This window comes from Mesocricetus auratus, unplaced genomic scaffold (genome assembly GCF_017639785.1).
Source record: "Mesocricetus auratus isolate SY011 unplaced genomic scaffold, BCM_Maur_2.0 Super-Scaffold_100027, whole genome shotgun sequence".
In the NCBI taxonomy this organism is placed as follows: domain Eukaryota; kingdom Metazoa; phylum Chordata; class Mammalia; order Rodentia; family Cricetidae; genus Mesocricetus; species Mesocricetus auratus.
Window position 1 is genome coordinate 3,582,697 of NW_024429208.1, and position 14,768 is coordinate 3,597,464.

Below are 14,768 nucleotides of genomic sequence, written 5' to 3' on the forward strand. Positions count from 1 at the left end.
TCTTATGATAAATCAGTGACAAATGACTGTGTTTACCCTCTTGGTGAGCAGAGCCTCTGGAAGATAGCACGGAGATCCTGGGTAGATTGGCACACGGAGGTCTGTGGGGTACAGTCTCCCTCCAGGTGGTGTCCATACCGAGGTCTGTGGGGTACAGTCTCCCTCATCCTTCTGACATATCTTCAGTGTTGCACAGGTCCCCAAGAGAGCTGTTCACCACTAAGATAGCTAGGCCAGCAGCCTGGGGCTTTGGACGAAGCTACAGAAACACGGGGGGGGGCTGTGGTTCAGGGGTAGAATGCTGGCCTGGCCTGACACGGACAATCCCCTGGTACTATGGAAACACAGCGTGGTGGTGCACACCTGTGATCTCAGCACGTGGTGGAGGCGCACACCTGTAATCTCAGCACGTGGAGGCGCACACCTGTGATCTCAGCACGTGGTGGTGCACACCTGTGATCTCAGCACGTGGTGGAGGCGCACACCTGTAATCTCAGCACGTGGAGGCGCACACCTGTAATCTCAGCACGTGGAGGTGCACACCTGTGATCTCAGCACGTGGTTGTGCACACCTGTGATCTTAGCACGTGGAGGCGCACACCTGTGATCTCAGCACGTGGTTGGTGCACGCCTGTGATCTCAGCACGTGGTGGTGCACGCCTGTGATCTCAGCATGTGGAGGGTGGTGCACACCTGTAATCTCAGCACGTGGTTGGTTGTGCACACCTGTGATCTCAGCACGTGGTTGGTGGTGCACACCTGTGATCTCAGCACGTGGTTGGTGGTGCACACCTGTGATCTCAGCACATGGGAGGTACGGGGGAAGATGGGAAGTTCAAGGTCAGGCTGGGCTACCAGAGACTGTCTCAAAACCACACACACACACACACACACACACACACACACACACGCACACACGCGCACGCACGCACGCATGCACGCACAAAACAAAAGTCCTTCCAGGTCACAGCTTTGTCCCAGGGATGCCCCCAGCGCCCTTCTCAGACGAACTCCATGGCCCCATGCTGTCCTAGGAGGCTGGGCGGAGTTGATGTGCTCCCCGAGAGGCAGGGTGCTGGGTGCTAGGCTCCTTGGACCTTTGTTTCCTTGAAGTTGCTCTAATTTCTGCTCTCCCAGCAGCTCCCCAGCCATAGAGCCACGGGTTAGCTGTCACCACTTCAGACAAGACACGCCAGTGCACCGTCTTCCACGGAGACAGGGGTCAAGCAGGCTGGCTTCTTCCTGAGCTCGTGTGGGGGGCCCCTCCGCGGCTCACCCACCAGATTTGTGCAACAGAAGACCTACCTAACGAGCTCACACGCCTTCATCGAGGGTCAGGAGCAGACAGGGAGGGGCCAAGACTGACTGCGGTCCTAGAGCACAGCTATGCTACCTTGTTCCTGAACCATTAGCCTTGGGGACCCGGCAGAGATGGACGCCTGTAGCATGTCTTGGTCTTCTAGAAGCACCCCCTTGCCAACTATGTACCCAGCATGCCCATCATTAACATTGGGCCTAGACGTAGGAAGTCAGCCTCCTCCAAGGGCATTACCAGCTCCCGTGGGCGCCTCCTCCCAGGGCTACTCAGGAAGTCAACATGGAACTGGAGCTCCTGGCCCACTGGCTGTTGAGTCCAAAGGCTGTCCTGCAGGTCAGGCGGTCACGCGGCTCTAAGCAGCTTATTTGAAGCCTGTTGCCCCGGCTGGCAGCACTACCTGGCCCAGCCCTCTTGTCACTCACCGTTGCTTTGGGGAGAGGAGGGACGCATTATGGACAAAACCACATTCATATTCAATAAATATTTTATTTTCCTGACAGCTCCACCGCAACACAGAGCTTCTTCTAGCTGAAGTCTGATCACGAGAACAGGCCTTGCCACAGGCTGGCTCAGACCTGTCCTGTTGACCACCCAGACACGAAGAAACCAGAGTATTGCTAAATGGGGACGGTGCTTTATTAAGAAACAACAGTAACAGGTCCAAAAGGGGGCGCCTGTGTCTTCCAGAGGGAGGCAGCTGGGCATCGTGTCCTCCTGTGCTGTGGGTGAGGCCGGCTGGGTGACTTTCTGGAGAGCATGCCTCTCAGCTAATGGGTGCTTTTGGAGCCGGCCCTCCAAGGCACAGCAAGCTAATGGCCCCCACTGCTCCATGTAGCCTGCAGGGGGCAGTGTGCAGCCGCAATGCTGTACCCCACCCTGGCTCAGGGCTGCACTTCCCATCTGTGAGAAACTCTGAGACACAGGCAGCTGGCTGACCCTTCACCCTTCCAGATCCCGGCCACCTCTACTCTGCCCCTGCAGCTGCTTCTAACCTGTAGCATCTTCCCCTTTTGGACAGAGGCCCCTGCAGCAGCAGGACAGGGTTCCTCCGCTCACCCTCAAGCTCCCTGGAAACACTGCAAAGGCACACGGACCAAGCGCTCCCCAGGCCCCGCTGCCCCAGCCCACCTCCCAACCCACCACCCAAGCGAGGGGCTTCAGATCACTCTAGCTGTATGCAGGGCCTCCAGGATTCCAACCACTGCCCGTTTTTCTCTCAGGGAGAGCAAGCCCTTCTCCCTTTCTGTCAGAGAGACTGGCGTAGAGGAGGGCTTCACCTGCTCTCCCTGCAACCCTAAGAAGCCCACATGTCCCAGAATGGAGACCAGGAGGGCAATCAAGGCAGGCGTGAATGAGCACCAAAGGTCTGTGTCCCGGCTGGGTGGCCAGGCTGGAACAGGCCCTGTCCTATCGCTCTGAGTCAGAGAAGGAAGAAGGCTTAGTCCATCTCCACACCAGCATGTCCTCCCCGGCCACACGGTGGGATTCAGTCTGGATCCGGGATTCATTGGAAGCCAGGAATTCTACAGCTCGGTCCCACACTCGCTTCATGCGCCGCCTGCAATGGCAAGGTAGACGTTAGCAGGCGTCAGGCTGGCACATCTTCCCACAGAGGGGCGTCTCTAAGCTCTGCCACACTTCTCCAACACTGGATGCGTCAGGCACCAGCAAACTACAGAGGGCAAATTTGAGGCCACCTCCTCACCACCTATCCCCTTTCCAAGGCCTGCCACTGCCCAGTGTCACAAGGTTTCCTACGCTTCCTGCTCCTACTCTAAAAGTCCACCAGGGTGTGCAGAGTAAGGGATCAGCAAACGTGCGGAAATGGATGCAGGGATACAGAGCGGCCCTCTGCAAGGCCGTGGAGTCCCCGCGCGCGCGTGACGACGAGGCAGACAGGCTGCTTACACCACTCCCGGCAGGGCCAGGAATTAGACAGGAGCCAGGGGGCAGCAAATGGCTTCCCCTGAGATAGGAGAGCCAGTGTCACCTGAGGACCACAGACTGACCTCTCAGAGTGGAAGTGGCCCCCTGTGGACAGGGCTCCCTGCCTGCAGCCCGTGGGGAGGAAGAACCCTGCAGCTGTTGAATGCATGCATGCTGTTTGGAGAGCAGCCAGGACTTTGGTTCACCAGAAAAGGGTTCTGCCACTTAGCCCAGCAGCAGCATCAGATTAAAATGACTCACAAGCAGGGTGCAGTGGCTGCTGGTAACCCTCACCCTCGCACTAAGGAAGCTACCACGCAGAGATGAGCAGTTCAAGGCCTGCCTGGGCTGCAAAGTGAAATTCTGTTTCAAAGAAACAAAACAAACACAAATCCCAGACCTGCAAATGCTGTCTGTCCTCTTCTAATCTCCTGGCTGCACAGAAGGGTGGCATGGGTGACAGGGCCTGTGGTAGCCACACAGAGCACTACCACAGCACTCGTGAGGGAGCCCCTTCCTTCACTTCCCGAGGCTTGGTTTCCTCGCCCCACACTTCCCAGGGGAGTGAGTGCGGAGTCCACACAAGCACGGGGAAGAGCACCCTCCGTGCACCACATGGCGGGGACAGCGAGAACAGCCTAGTGTGTTCTGAGGGGCCGCAGTCTGTGCTGACACCAGGAGGAATGCTGCTGGGTGCCCCCTCCACCCCACCAGGCACAACTTCAGGGTCATGGTCATAGAGCCCGGAAAGCTCCCTGTCTCTTGGCCAGTGGCCGGCTCAGAGACAAACTGATGCTGGTCCACGGAACCCCAGGAAGACTGCGCACCAAGGCTGCTGGGAGGTTTTGCTTGCTTGGAACAGTGCCGGGAAGTCCGCTTCTCTTGTCAGCTGTGACGAGGCAGACACTGCTGTGGCTGCTGTCGGCTACCATCGTGCAGACACGAGGTATTGCTGGCAGCACCCACTAGGTGGGGCTCACAGAAACACGAGACACCTTTGGCTGAGACCGCCCAGGGGACGGGAACTGAGCCTCCGCACGGCAGCTAGTACCCAGACTGGCACACTCTATAGAGCAGTGGCCGATGCCCGAGTCGTCCTGTCCAGCTCTCCTGCCACTAAAGTAAAAAGCTCCTCATGGTCTGCTGATGCTATATTCTGCTTCCCTCCCATGGGCCTTGGGGGTAACCCCAGCCACCCCCAGCAGCAGGACTCACCGGCTCTGTGGGGGGATCAGGGTGTCTCGCACATGGAGGATGCCCACATATGGGTAGCGCTCCATGTCCTGCTCCCAGTCTACATAGTGATCCTGGACCACATCTGCGGGAGAGAGTGAAGCGTCAGCGGAGCCCGGCAGGCAGGCGTGGGCCCCCTCCGCCCGGGCCACGCACCTATAATCTTCTTCACCATCTCATACATGGCCTGCTCTTCCTCTTCCAGCTTCCGCCACCGGTACTTCAGGAGGATCAGGAGGCCCCACAGGAAGGCCAGGCCTGCAACACGACAGAGGACCATCACCTGCTGAGCAAGGGCAGGCTGCAAAGTGACGGCCTTCCCCAGCTGCTGTCGCCTGGGGTGTCCCAGGTACCCAGACCTCAGCCCATCTCAAACTGCACTCGTCTTCTCCCTCACAGGCTGGAGTCTGTGCTGCACACAAGTCTACATGGCCAGCCTGCATTCTGAGACGCTGCAGCTGTAACCACCCAACAGCTTGGCATGGGGGAGGCTCGGCACGAGGCGGCCTATGATCTGTTGCTGGCTGCCCTGAAGGCCGCCATCTCCATGTTCCTGCCTTTTCCTTTTAGAGGCACTCGGGGCGCTGCTGGAAGGAGACAAGCCTGCCTCTCCTGTCCTCCTGCAGGGTGCGTCCTCTCCGCGTTTCCCCTTCTCTGCAGAGGCTGCAGTTTTCTGGAGTAAAATTAGGCCAAGGTTCCACGTCACCTCCTGCGTGGAGCTGGTCTGAGCACTGGGAGCCTGACTGGGCCACTGGGAAGTAGCAGGGGCTGACTCCTACAGGGCTCACTCCTCTTGGGAGGCTGACAGTCCTCTGCGCTATGCCAGGGACATTCCTAGCTATACTACAGCTCCAGCCACGAGTCTGCAAGGCTAAAGGCAGCCCAGGCGTCTCCTGTTTTACTAGTCAGTCCCAGGTGCACGAGGCAAAATGACCCGACTCATTCCTCATGCCCAGGCAGCCACTGGCAAGCGGCAGGATGGGAAGGGACAGGAGAGCAGGGCAGGCGGCGAGGACTTACACCAGAAGAAGATGAGCACGTGGGTGACAGCAGTGAGTAGGGCACGGCTGAGGCGGCAGCCCACGCCCATGCGGGGCCGGGCGGACTCCAGGCAGGCCACTTGGTCCACTGTTGTCACCGGCTCATCTGGGTCCTCCCCTTTCAACCTGAAACAAGATATGGGGTGTGAAGGCAGGCTGGGATCTGCACCCCACTTCAGGCTGGAGGCGAGGGCCCGGAAGAGAGGGGCGGAGGTCTCCACTTGCTCAGATTGGCCTGCTTAGGCGGGCTGTGGTCCTTCGGCAATCTCCCACACTGGCTACTTAGAAAGAGTGGAGCTTTAAAGACAGCAAGCTGGAGCCCTGCCGCTCAAGTGGCGTCCCCCTCTGCCGGGTCTTTGACAGCCTCTCTCAGCATGCACAAGATTAAGCTGCAGATTGGATTCCCACCTCCCAGTGCCGAGAAATGGAAATGTTTACTGAGCCCCTGGCTTTTCGAGCATGGCGACAACTCAGACAGAACCTGGGAGGCTACACTTTTCTTCTGCGGGAGCAGGCGCAATCACTGTTTAAGTGTAAAGATCAGGGGCACCCACGAGGCCCATGGCAACTGGGAACCAGCAGGCCGCCAGTGACCAGACCCCTGTCACGGTGCGTCCAGCCAAGCGGCTGGTGAGGCAATGTGAGGGTCTGCAGGACGCCGATGCCCGCACCATGCTCTCTGGAAAGACTGCCATGGGATGCCCCGTTCCTTGTGGCCCATTTCCAACACTGCTGTCTGAGCTCGCTCTACCCTCCCAGTTGTCTTTCCCGGCAGGAAAAGGCAAGTGTCATCACTCTTTGTGTTGGCAGCTCCAGAGAGTGCTGCGGAGGGGAAAATCTGTATTCTCTGCCTTTCTCAACACAGGAAAATCATTCAGCTGCTCAGGGCAGCTGCTTTTAAGCCATCGGATCTTAATCGTGCCACGCATCCAGTTACTGAGCTTTAGGTGGAGCAGCCCAAGGGGCCGGATGCACTGTGATGGAATTAGTAATTTGGGTGGATTAGAGCAGAAGAGAACAAAACCCTAGAGTGTGTGTTAATATCGGGGGCTGGGACTGGAACAGAGGCTCCGACAAAGCTATGGAAGGGACTGTGTGGTCCTTGGCAGGGCAGGGCATCTGCAGGGCTGTTTGGCACAGGCTGGGGACCCCTTCCCCACCACTCTCCCGGAAGAAGGCTGCTATCTCTGCTAACAGTGCTTGCCAGCAATGAAAACTCAGGGAAACCGCCTGGTGAGAACAGAACCCGGCACTTCCCAAGGTATCTCCATACCGCGTGAGACTAATGCACAGAAAATCTCCTTCCCTGGTGAGTTGGCAGGCAGCACCTACTTGAGGGAGGACTGGCAGAGACAGCAGGCTCACACCCCAACATCTGGACGGGGCAGTGCTGCTCTCTAGTCTGCAGCCTGAACGTGCCTGCTCTCTGCCATCTGGCTCCAGGCCGCGGGTATGTGAGGAAGTCAGCTCGAGGGAAAAGGACAGTGGCAGCCCAGGCTCTTGTGACAACTGCCAACACTCACCAGATGCCCACATCCTTGTTGCTGCTCAGTATCCAGGTGAGCGCGGCTTCAAACCTTGCGGAGGGGCTGCTGGTCACGTTCTGCGGGGTGGAGACAGGGTTAGCTCTGCCTCAGACACTGCTGCCAGGACATTACTCTGAGGCTGGACTGCCAAAGCCCTCTCCTGTGTCCCCCACGTGCTCCAAGCAAACAGGCAGGGAGGGCAAGCTGTGCAAGGAGAGCTAAGAGGATGACGCAAAGCACATCCGGAGAACAACGCAGGTCTGAGGTGGCAAGGACAGCGCTAAGCAAAGGCTGGCGCAGCAGGCAGCAAGCAGGCCCAGCGGCACCAGAGGAGGAGGGACACGGAGAGACACAAGGAAAGGCAGAGGGCCCAAAGGAGGCAAGGGGGCAGGAGACAGCGGCAGATGCGCCTCCCTCTGCTTGGGGGAGCGGGAACAGAGAAGGGGCAGCCTGCCACGGCCATTCAGCTGGTGAAGGGGCCTCAGGTTGGACCAGATTGCCTGCCGACACTCAGCAGGGCCATCCCTGGGGCACAGTCCCCTCCACAGTAGCCCAACGATCCACTAAATTTAAGAGAAAGAAACCAAAAGCCACAAAGCAAATACAAAACAAAAAGGAATGGAAACAGAGGCGCAGGGCGGACAACTCAACAGGAAGCTGCAGCCTGCAGGGAGGGGCAGCCTGCGGGGAGGGGCAGCCTGCGGGGAGGGGCAGCCTGAGGTCTACTCACAGCTATGTAGTCCTGAGCCTCCAGGACAGGAATGCATTTGCTTTTTAGCTTCTCCGGATTGCCACACTCAAAATTACCTAGGAGGGGGGAAAAAAAGACACACTCAAACATGGAGAAGAGGTGAAAAAAACATCCCTCTGAAATGGCCTAAAAATACAGTGAGAATCAAGCCATCAGCTCTAATCAGGAGCATGTGGCCTAGAGGCACCCGGCTTCTGTGGGGCATCTTCACTCTGCAGCAAGATCAAAAGCCACTTAGCTTGGATCGATTCCAGATCATTAAAACCTGACCTGCAAAGCAGGGCAGCGATTTGCATTAAATGACTGAAAAGCTGCCCAATGCCAGAGTCTGTTTGTGGCTGATCCCTAGAAGGATCAGACAGAGCTGCGGAAGGTACCAGAATGGCACTATAAATATACACAGCCTGGGAAGAAAGAAAGGCAGGAGGCTGGCCACCAGACACTCTGATCTGGACACACGCTGGGATCTGGAAGCCAAGTCCATTGTTAGAGAGATTCTGGGGAGTGATGTCCACAAGGCACCCAGGAAAGAGGAGACGCCTGTGGGGCATCAGCGGGCAGCCCAGGCAGCTCCTCTAAGCACCCCGGGAGGCTGGCCCCACCTGGTCATGCCAGCCTTCGAGACCTGGGCTAAAGACCACCGCTTGAGAGCCCCCAGCAGATATAAGCCTGCGCAGCTGATGGCCTCCTTCACAGGTTTCCTCCCCGCTCTGCAGGGACAGCACAGGATGACACAGGGTTCCTGACACGCATGCGCAGCCTCACACGGAGACTCACCTGGCCAGGTGTATGAACGCGTGTGCCCTGGGCAGAGGAGCAGTTTTTGGCTTGTCCCCCCACACAGTCAGATTCTGCTACACCGCTCGGCCGTTTTCTGAGGCCAGTCAGCTGCTCTGATTCTCCTCTCACACGTGGACTAGCCTTGCCCTGGCTTCTTCTGTCCCCTTCCCATCTCAGGGTTTTGTCGACGAGGCTAAGGGTGGTTTTGCTGCAGACAGCATCGTTCAGCAGCTGGGCGTTTGCCGCACTCTCAGCGGCGGGCTCTCTCTTGGCACGCCCCTCCCTAGTCTGCTGGACCAGGCTCCTGTGGCCTGGTACCCACTCTTATTAGCATTATTCCCTCTTCTCCTGCCCGCTGCCGTCAGTCAATTTCGGTGTCCTTGCCTGGCCATCCCTGCATGCATACACCCAGGCCAACCTGTGCTGGCACAGTATGTTCCTGGCCGCTCTGGCTGCCACTATGCTTCCTGCAGTGTGCCCATGGTCCTATGAGACCACAAGCAGCCACTTCGTACCCTAGCAGGGCCAGGACAACACCCAGGCCATAGTTCATCTCTAACAGGATAAAGGAAAGGGATGTACTTCATATTTCCCATCAACCTCTGCAGTCCTTGCCTTGAAGACAGCAGGTGCCAAGGCCCTTGATGGCATGAGCCAGGACCAACCCTGGAAGGTGGGAGGGAGGACGGGTACTGATGTGGAGCAGAGCGTCTCTACCTCAGGACGCCCAAGCCATGTGGGGCCTCCTACAAACAAGGATGAGACCTGGGACCAGTGGCTCGGGTCCAGGGCACTTCCAAGGCCCGGTCCCTTCCAACCAACACAAGGTCCCACACCATAAGGGGGCAGAATCTCGTACCTACCAAGAGGCCCGTGTGTTTGTGGGCCTGGAACCTTGAAGGAGAAAGGAGATCCAGGCCTGCACTGCATGCCTACCAGGCCTGAAAAGAGGAGTCTGAGTGCTGGGTGGGAAACTGAGGCTTTGGCCGTGACGGGCTGTCTTGGCCAGCCTGACCTGGGGCGCAGGGCGGCTACTCACCTGCTTGGATGGCCAGGAAGTTGTACAGCTCATGCAACAGCTCCAGCAAGGCTGCCTTCTGCTTGGCCTGGCAGAACTGAAAGGCAGGGGACAGTCAGGGTCTGTCTGTGCTGCGGCCACACTGCCACGCCCACCTGGACAGCAAGGAACACCTCTAAGTTTTAGGGGCTTGCTTTGTGCTTTGAGACCCGGTCTCATGCTGACCAGGTGGACCATGAGCTGGCTATGAGGTTCTAAGGGTGACCTTTGACTCTGTTCCTCCTGTCCCCACTGTTGAGTGCCAGGGTTACAGACCCGTGTCACCAGGCCTGCTTTATGTAGTGCTGGAGATGAACTCAGGGCCTCAAGCGTGCCAGGCAATTACTCTACCAACCGAGCCACACACCCAGCCCTTCCTAGTTTACGGGAGAGAAGTAAACTTGCAGAGGGCTGGCGGGGAAAGGCGGAGAGTAACCGGTTCTGTGGCACACAGGTAGCACAGTGACAAGGGATGGCCACCCGGGGCTCTAGCCGGACTTCTTGAGAAGAACAAGGAACGGCGCTACAGCCTGCAGAGACTGGAAGGGAAAGTCAGTGACTGTGGGAAGCATAAGGCTTTGCCTGAGTGGGGACTCCATGCGAGCCCACATGTAAGCCACACGCATCGGCTGACAGTACCCAGACGGTAGCCTGATTAAGACAACACACCCACTGCCAGCCTGTCCCTCCATTTCCCACAGCAGAGCACAAAGGAAAACTGTCAGAGGCTGCCGCCGGCAAGACTAGGAACACTCACCTGACACTTAAACACTTGTCTGGATTTGGGGTGACCCAGGCTACCCAAAGGAAGCCCAGCTAGAACCTCACTGGGGACAAAAAGGATGTCCTTGCCTACCTGTCCTGGACCCACCTGCCACCATGGCCAAGGGTGCCCGGAGCAGCCAGAAAACTGATCTTGTGCGGCCAAGCCCCAGACTCTGCTTCTATGTGGGGTTGGTTACAAATCCACAATGTCTAGAGCCCAAAGCGCAGAGCTCCACCAGCAGAGGGGAGCAGCTCTGCACAGGCCAGCAGAGGGACACGCATATGCTTGCCTCACAGGAGGGCCAGGCACACGTGCCCTTCACCTGAGGTGCACCGTCTCTGGACCTCGAAGAACTAGAACGAAGAGCAGAGGGTCCCGGGAAAGTTCTATTTTCCTTGTCTTTCTGTCTGTCCCTCTCTTTGACTGCCAGTTTCTGGAGAGCACTGTGTAATCATCAGCCCGGCTTTATGATGGGAAGCAGATTACACTTATTATGAGTCTGGCTTTGCAGAACAACTGGGAAGCAAAAATGCTTGGTGGATGACAGCAATAAAGGGGCGTTGTAAACCACCAGCAAACAGGGCGCAGCAGAAGCCAGGAAATAAAACCGGGTACCTGCAGCAGGCTGCCCTTCATCAACAAGCGGAAGAGCCAATGCAGGGGTGCCATTTCTTTCCCAGCCCCTGGGCTACAGAGGCCTGGCACCCACACTTTGTAATTAGAGCACTAAGTCAAGCCCTCTGGCGGCACATGCTTCCTCCCAGTAGGATTTATGACCTGAAAATTTACCACCTCTATCTTCCTCAGACTCTCACTGGAACGGGCTTCCTGGCTGTGTGTTAATGCTGCTCGCATGATTCATAGGCCAAGGGCCACTCACCTTCCCCAAACATTATCTTATGGGGAATGTGAGGCTTCATAAAACAAATCAAAACATTGGCTAAGAGGGCTAATCCCCTCAACTGGCCTCTTGACGTGTCAAATCAGACACCACAACACTGTCAGAAAGACAGAGGTTCACCAGAGAAAAAGCAAGACCTCTCAGTGTTCGACACGGACAGCCCTGTTCCAACACCAGGAGGCTGGAGAGGTGCACCAACTCCCATCCCCCTGGACTGACTCAGGCAGAAGATCAAAGGCCTGGAATGCTCCCACTGATGGGAGAGCATCTGTGGGAAGCCCAGGGCTGGATCTGAGGAGCTCAGTCCTCAAGTTTGACACAAACATCACAGAACATGACGTGCTCCTGGTGCATTCTGAGACGCTCTCCCTGAAAATGGTCCTGTTATGACCTGGGAAAAGTTTACCTCTTGGTGGAGGCTGGAGTCCTCAGTAAGAGTAAAAACGGCAGAGAAAACTTACCTCATCTGTTTTTCTCTCACAGTCCACCGGCAACAATTTCACTGAGACCAAGAGAAGAAAGACAAGAGATTAGAAGTGGGGTAGAGGAAAACAGAGACCTCTCAAAACCCAGGGAAGTTAAACTTGGCTGCCAGGAGACTGGAAGATACCATCTCCCACTGACACAGGCTCCCACTGACACAGGCTCACAATGGATCAGGACATCGGATAGCTGGGGACTCTTTTCAGATGCAAATGAGTGTCATGGGTTCTTGGGTGATAACCTCTCAACACCTGTTCTGCACCAGGGAAACAGGAACTGAGGGACTTCCTTAAAGGAAGTGTACACAGCTGTGATCCCAGCACTCGGGAGGATAAGGGGGTAGCTGTCCGAAGTTTGAGGTCAAGTCTAGTCTACAGAGGGGATGCTGTCCAGAAACACAAGGGGCTGGAGAGGAGGCTTGGTGCACAGCAGCGCTGCTCTGCAGAGGGTCTGGGTAGATTCCCAGCACCCACAAGCTGCTCACAACCGTCTGTAACTCTGGTTCCACAGAGTCCAATGCCCTCTTATGGCCTCCTTGGGCACTGCGTGTCCCTACACATAAAATAAAAATACAGATGCCATTCCCTGCTTAACTCGGGGATTAGGCTAAATTAGCAGACAGAAAGAAGTCTTACGAGTTGTAAGTGTTGGTATATCAAGTGAGAATTAACGCGATTAGGGGAGGGAGCGCTGGAAAAGCCTGGCTATGTATTCCCAAAGCCTGGGTTAAACCGTCTTAAGCAGCACAACACTGTGATATCGGAGTGGTGGCAGCTGGGACAGTTCAGAGGCGGTCAGCTTGGCTAGTCTCTGGGACCAAAAACTGTCCCAGGGCGGAGTGGTCGTTTGGGCACCAGAATGGCCAACAGACATGTACACACCCAAGCATCCGTTTGTCACAAACACCTAAGACCCTGAGTCAGCTAATCCCTGCTAGGCACGGGAAGAGGTCACCTTGACTCAAGGATGGAGCAGTCACCTTCCTGCTTTACAAAGAGTATCAGCAACTGGAGAACTGAAGTGTCATTGTGTACCTAAATCTGTAACAAAATGGTCTGGGCCTGGTGACTCAGGTTCCAGATTGCGGAAGCTAAGGCAAGATCATAGGTTCGAAGCCATCCTGAACCACAGCGTTCAAGACTAGTCTAGGTAACTTAGGGAGACCCTGCTTCAAGATAGTTTTCAAAAGTCAGCAGGCGAGTGTAGCTCAGTGGTAACATGCTTGTCTAACGTTACGTGAGACCCTAAATATAACCTCACAGAGCAGAAGGAAATTATCGTGAAAATGGAGTGCTTTTTTTCTTCTTCTTTTTCTGTCAGAACCAAGAGTAACAGGCAAAATCCCTTTTGGGAAACACCGACCCTCAGCTACTCAGGAGACTGTTTCCCCGCACCCCTCAAGGGATGTGGAGTCCCACTGAGTGTGGGCAGTGATGTGCCATCCTGCCTGACTCACAGCACCCCCGGGGGTGCTGCCAGAGCCTTAAGCTCCCGTTAGTGCGAGCTTAAGCTCAAAAGCTTCTCCCACATAGGCAGGCTAGAATCCTTTTGACAAAGAGAGGCCCGGTGCTCCAAGGCGACAGAGCCGTGCCCGCAGCCAGGCACTCCCCGGAGGCCCGGGCAGTCTAGGGCTGGGCCAGGCTGTCAAGAGTTAGCTTCCTCTCCACCGAGGCCGTGGAAGAACTCGACCTGCTCCTGGCAGCGGCGGAAAGCGGGACACTGGAGGGGTGGGGGGAGCAGGAAAGAGGCAGGGAGGAGTCACAGAGGACTGCGATGCTGGGAGGAGGAAGGTCTGCAGGGGAGAGGCCGGCCGGAGGGTCTCGGCGGTCTGGTCCCACGCCCGTGCCCGGGGCCCTCCCCTGCGCCGCCCGGGACGTACTGTTGTCCTCCGCCTCCTGCGGCGCCGAGGGCTTGCCCATCTTCACCCACAGGATGCCCAGGAAGACGAGCAGCAGCCCCAGGCTGGCCCAGAGCAGAAGCCGGGACAGGCAGCGCTCCAGCCGCCGGCCCGCCTCGGGTCGGGCCCGCCCCGCGCTCGCAGAGCCCGTCCGCGGGGCCTTCAGGCCGGGGCGCGCGTCGGCGCCGAGGAACGCGGAAGGCGGCCGCGCGGAGGCCGAGGACGGGGCCCACCAGTGGCGGGCCGGGCCCGGTGCGGCCCTGTCGGGCGTCCGGGCATCCTCGTCCTCCTCAGAGCTGCCCCGGACCGAGGCGCGGCGCCGCAGCGGCCCGGGGCGGGCGGGGTAGGCGAGGCCGCGGCTTCCGGCCCAGGGAGAGGCGGAGGCCCCGAAGTCGCCGCCGTAAGGCCCTGAGGTGTCGGAGGCCGCGCTGGAGGACGGCGGGGACAGCCCGGGCTCCGCCCGCAGAAAGGACGCGGCGGGCCGCGCTCGCAGCGGCGCTTCCTCACGTAGCCGGGCCTCGTCCCGCAGCCGCTCGGGGCCCCGAGGCCGGGCCTCGTCCCGCAGCCGCTCGTCGTCGCGCAGCCGGGCCTCGCCCCGCAGGCGGCGCAGCTTGTTGCGGTAGACGCTCCGAGTGGTGTCGGTGATGGGGCCTGGCTGGAAGCCCAGGGCCTGCAGCTCCCGCCGCAGCTCCAGGTCCGACAGGCCGGCCATGGCCAGGACACCGCCCCCTCGCCCGCCCTCGGCGCGCACCGCACCCGGAACTGCTCCCGCCGGCAGCCGCGGCTGAGCGGGCGGGGCCGCGCGCCATGATGGGAAGGTCGAGTTCGGGCGCCATGTTGGGGAGGGCGGGCCGGGCCGCCATGATGAGGAGGGCTGGAGCGGCCTGGAGCCGCCATGTTGATGAGGTCCGAGCGTTGGTTTGGTTGTGTGGTTTGTTTGGTTTTTCTTGGGGGGGGTTGTTTACATCTCTTCCCCCGCCCTCTGGTTTTCCTTTGTCTGTCTCCGATCCTAACATAGTGCTAGCATGTGGTAGACATTCAGTAAAATGTTGACTTATGTCATGGGTGAGCTTCTCCACGGTAAGGAAGC

The 14,768-nt window shown here is 57.9% G+C and overlaps 1 protein-coding gene across 1 annotated transcript; it reads right to left on the reverse strand.

Annotated features, from left to right (window-relative positions):
* Window positions 1-1,784: 1,784 nt before the first annotated feature.
* Window positions 1,785-14,428, reverse strand: Lemd2 (LEM domain nuclear envelope protein 2). The gene is made up of 9 exons (XM_021235806.2): window positions 13,661-14,428; window positions 11,760-11,800; window positions 9,614-9,689; window positions 7,774-7,850; window positions 7,041-7,120; window positions 5,498-5,643; window positions 4,634-4,735; window positions 4,460-4,562; window positions 1,785-2,876 (listed from the first exon to the last, which is right to left on the reverse strand). Exons 1-9 carry the CDS (start codon window positions 14,388-14,390, stop codon window positions 2,726-2,728), a joined length of 1,506 nt encoding a protein of 501 aa, XP_021091465.1. The 5' UTR covers window positions 14,391-14,428; the 3' UTR covers window positions 1,785-2,725.
* Between the last annotated feature and the right edge of the window lie 340 nt (window positions 14,429-14,768).

Excerpts from the sequence above, each read along its gene's own strand:
- Lemd2 (XM_021235806.2), bottom strand. The coding sequence starts at position 14,390 with ATGGCCGGCCTGTCGGACCTGGAGCTGCGGCGGGAGCTGCAGGCCCTG. Across the intron at positions 5,644-7,040 it reads AACAAGGATGTGGGCATCTG|GTTGAAAGGGGAGGACCCAG; the intron begins GTGAGTGTTGGC and ends ATCTTGTTTCAG. Across the intron at positions 4,736-5,497 it reads CGTGCTCATCTTCTTCTGGT|GCCTGGCCTTCCTGTGGGGC; the intron begins GTAAGTCCTCGC and ends GTCGTGTTGCAG.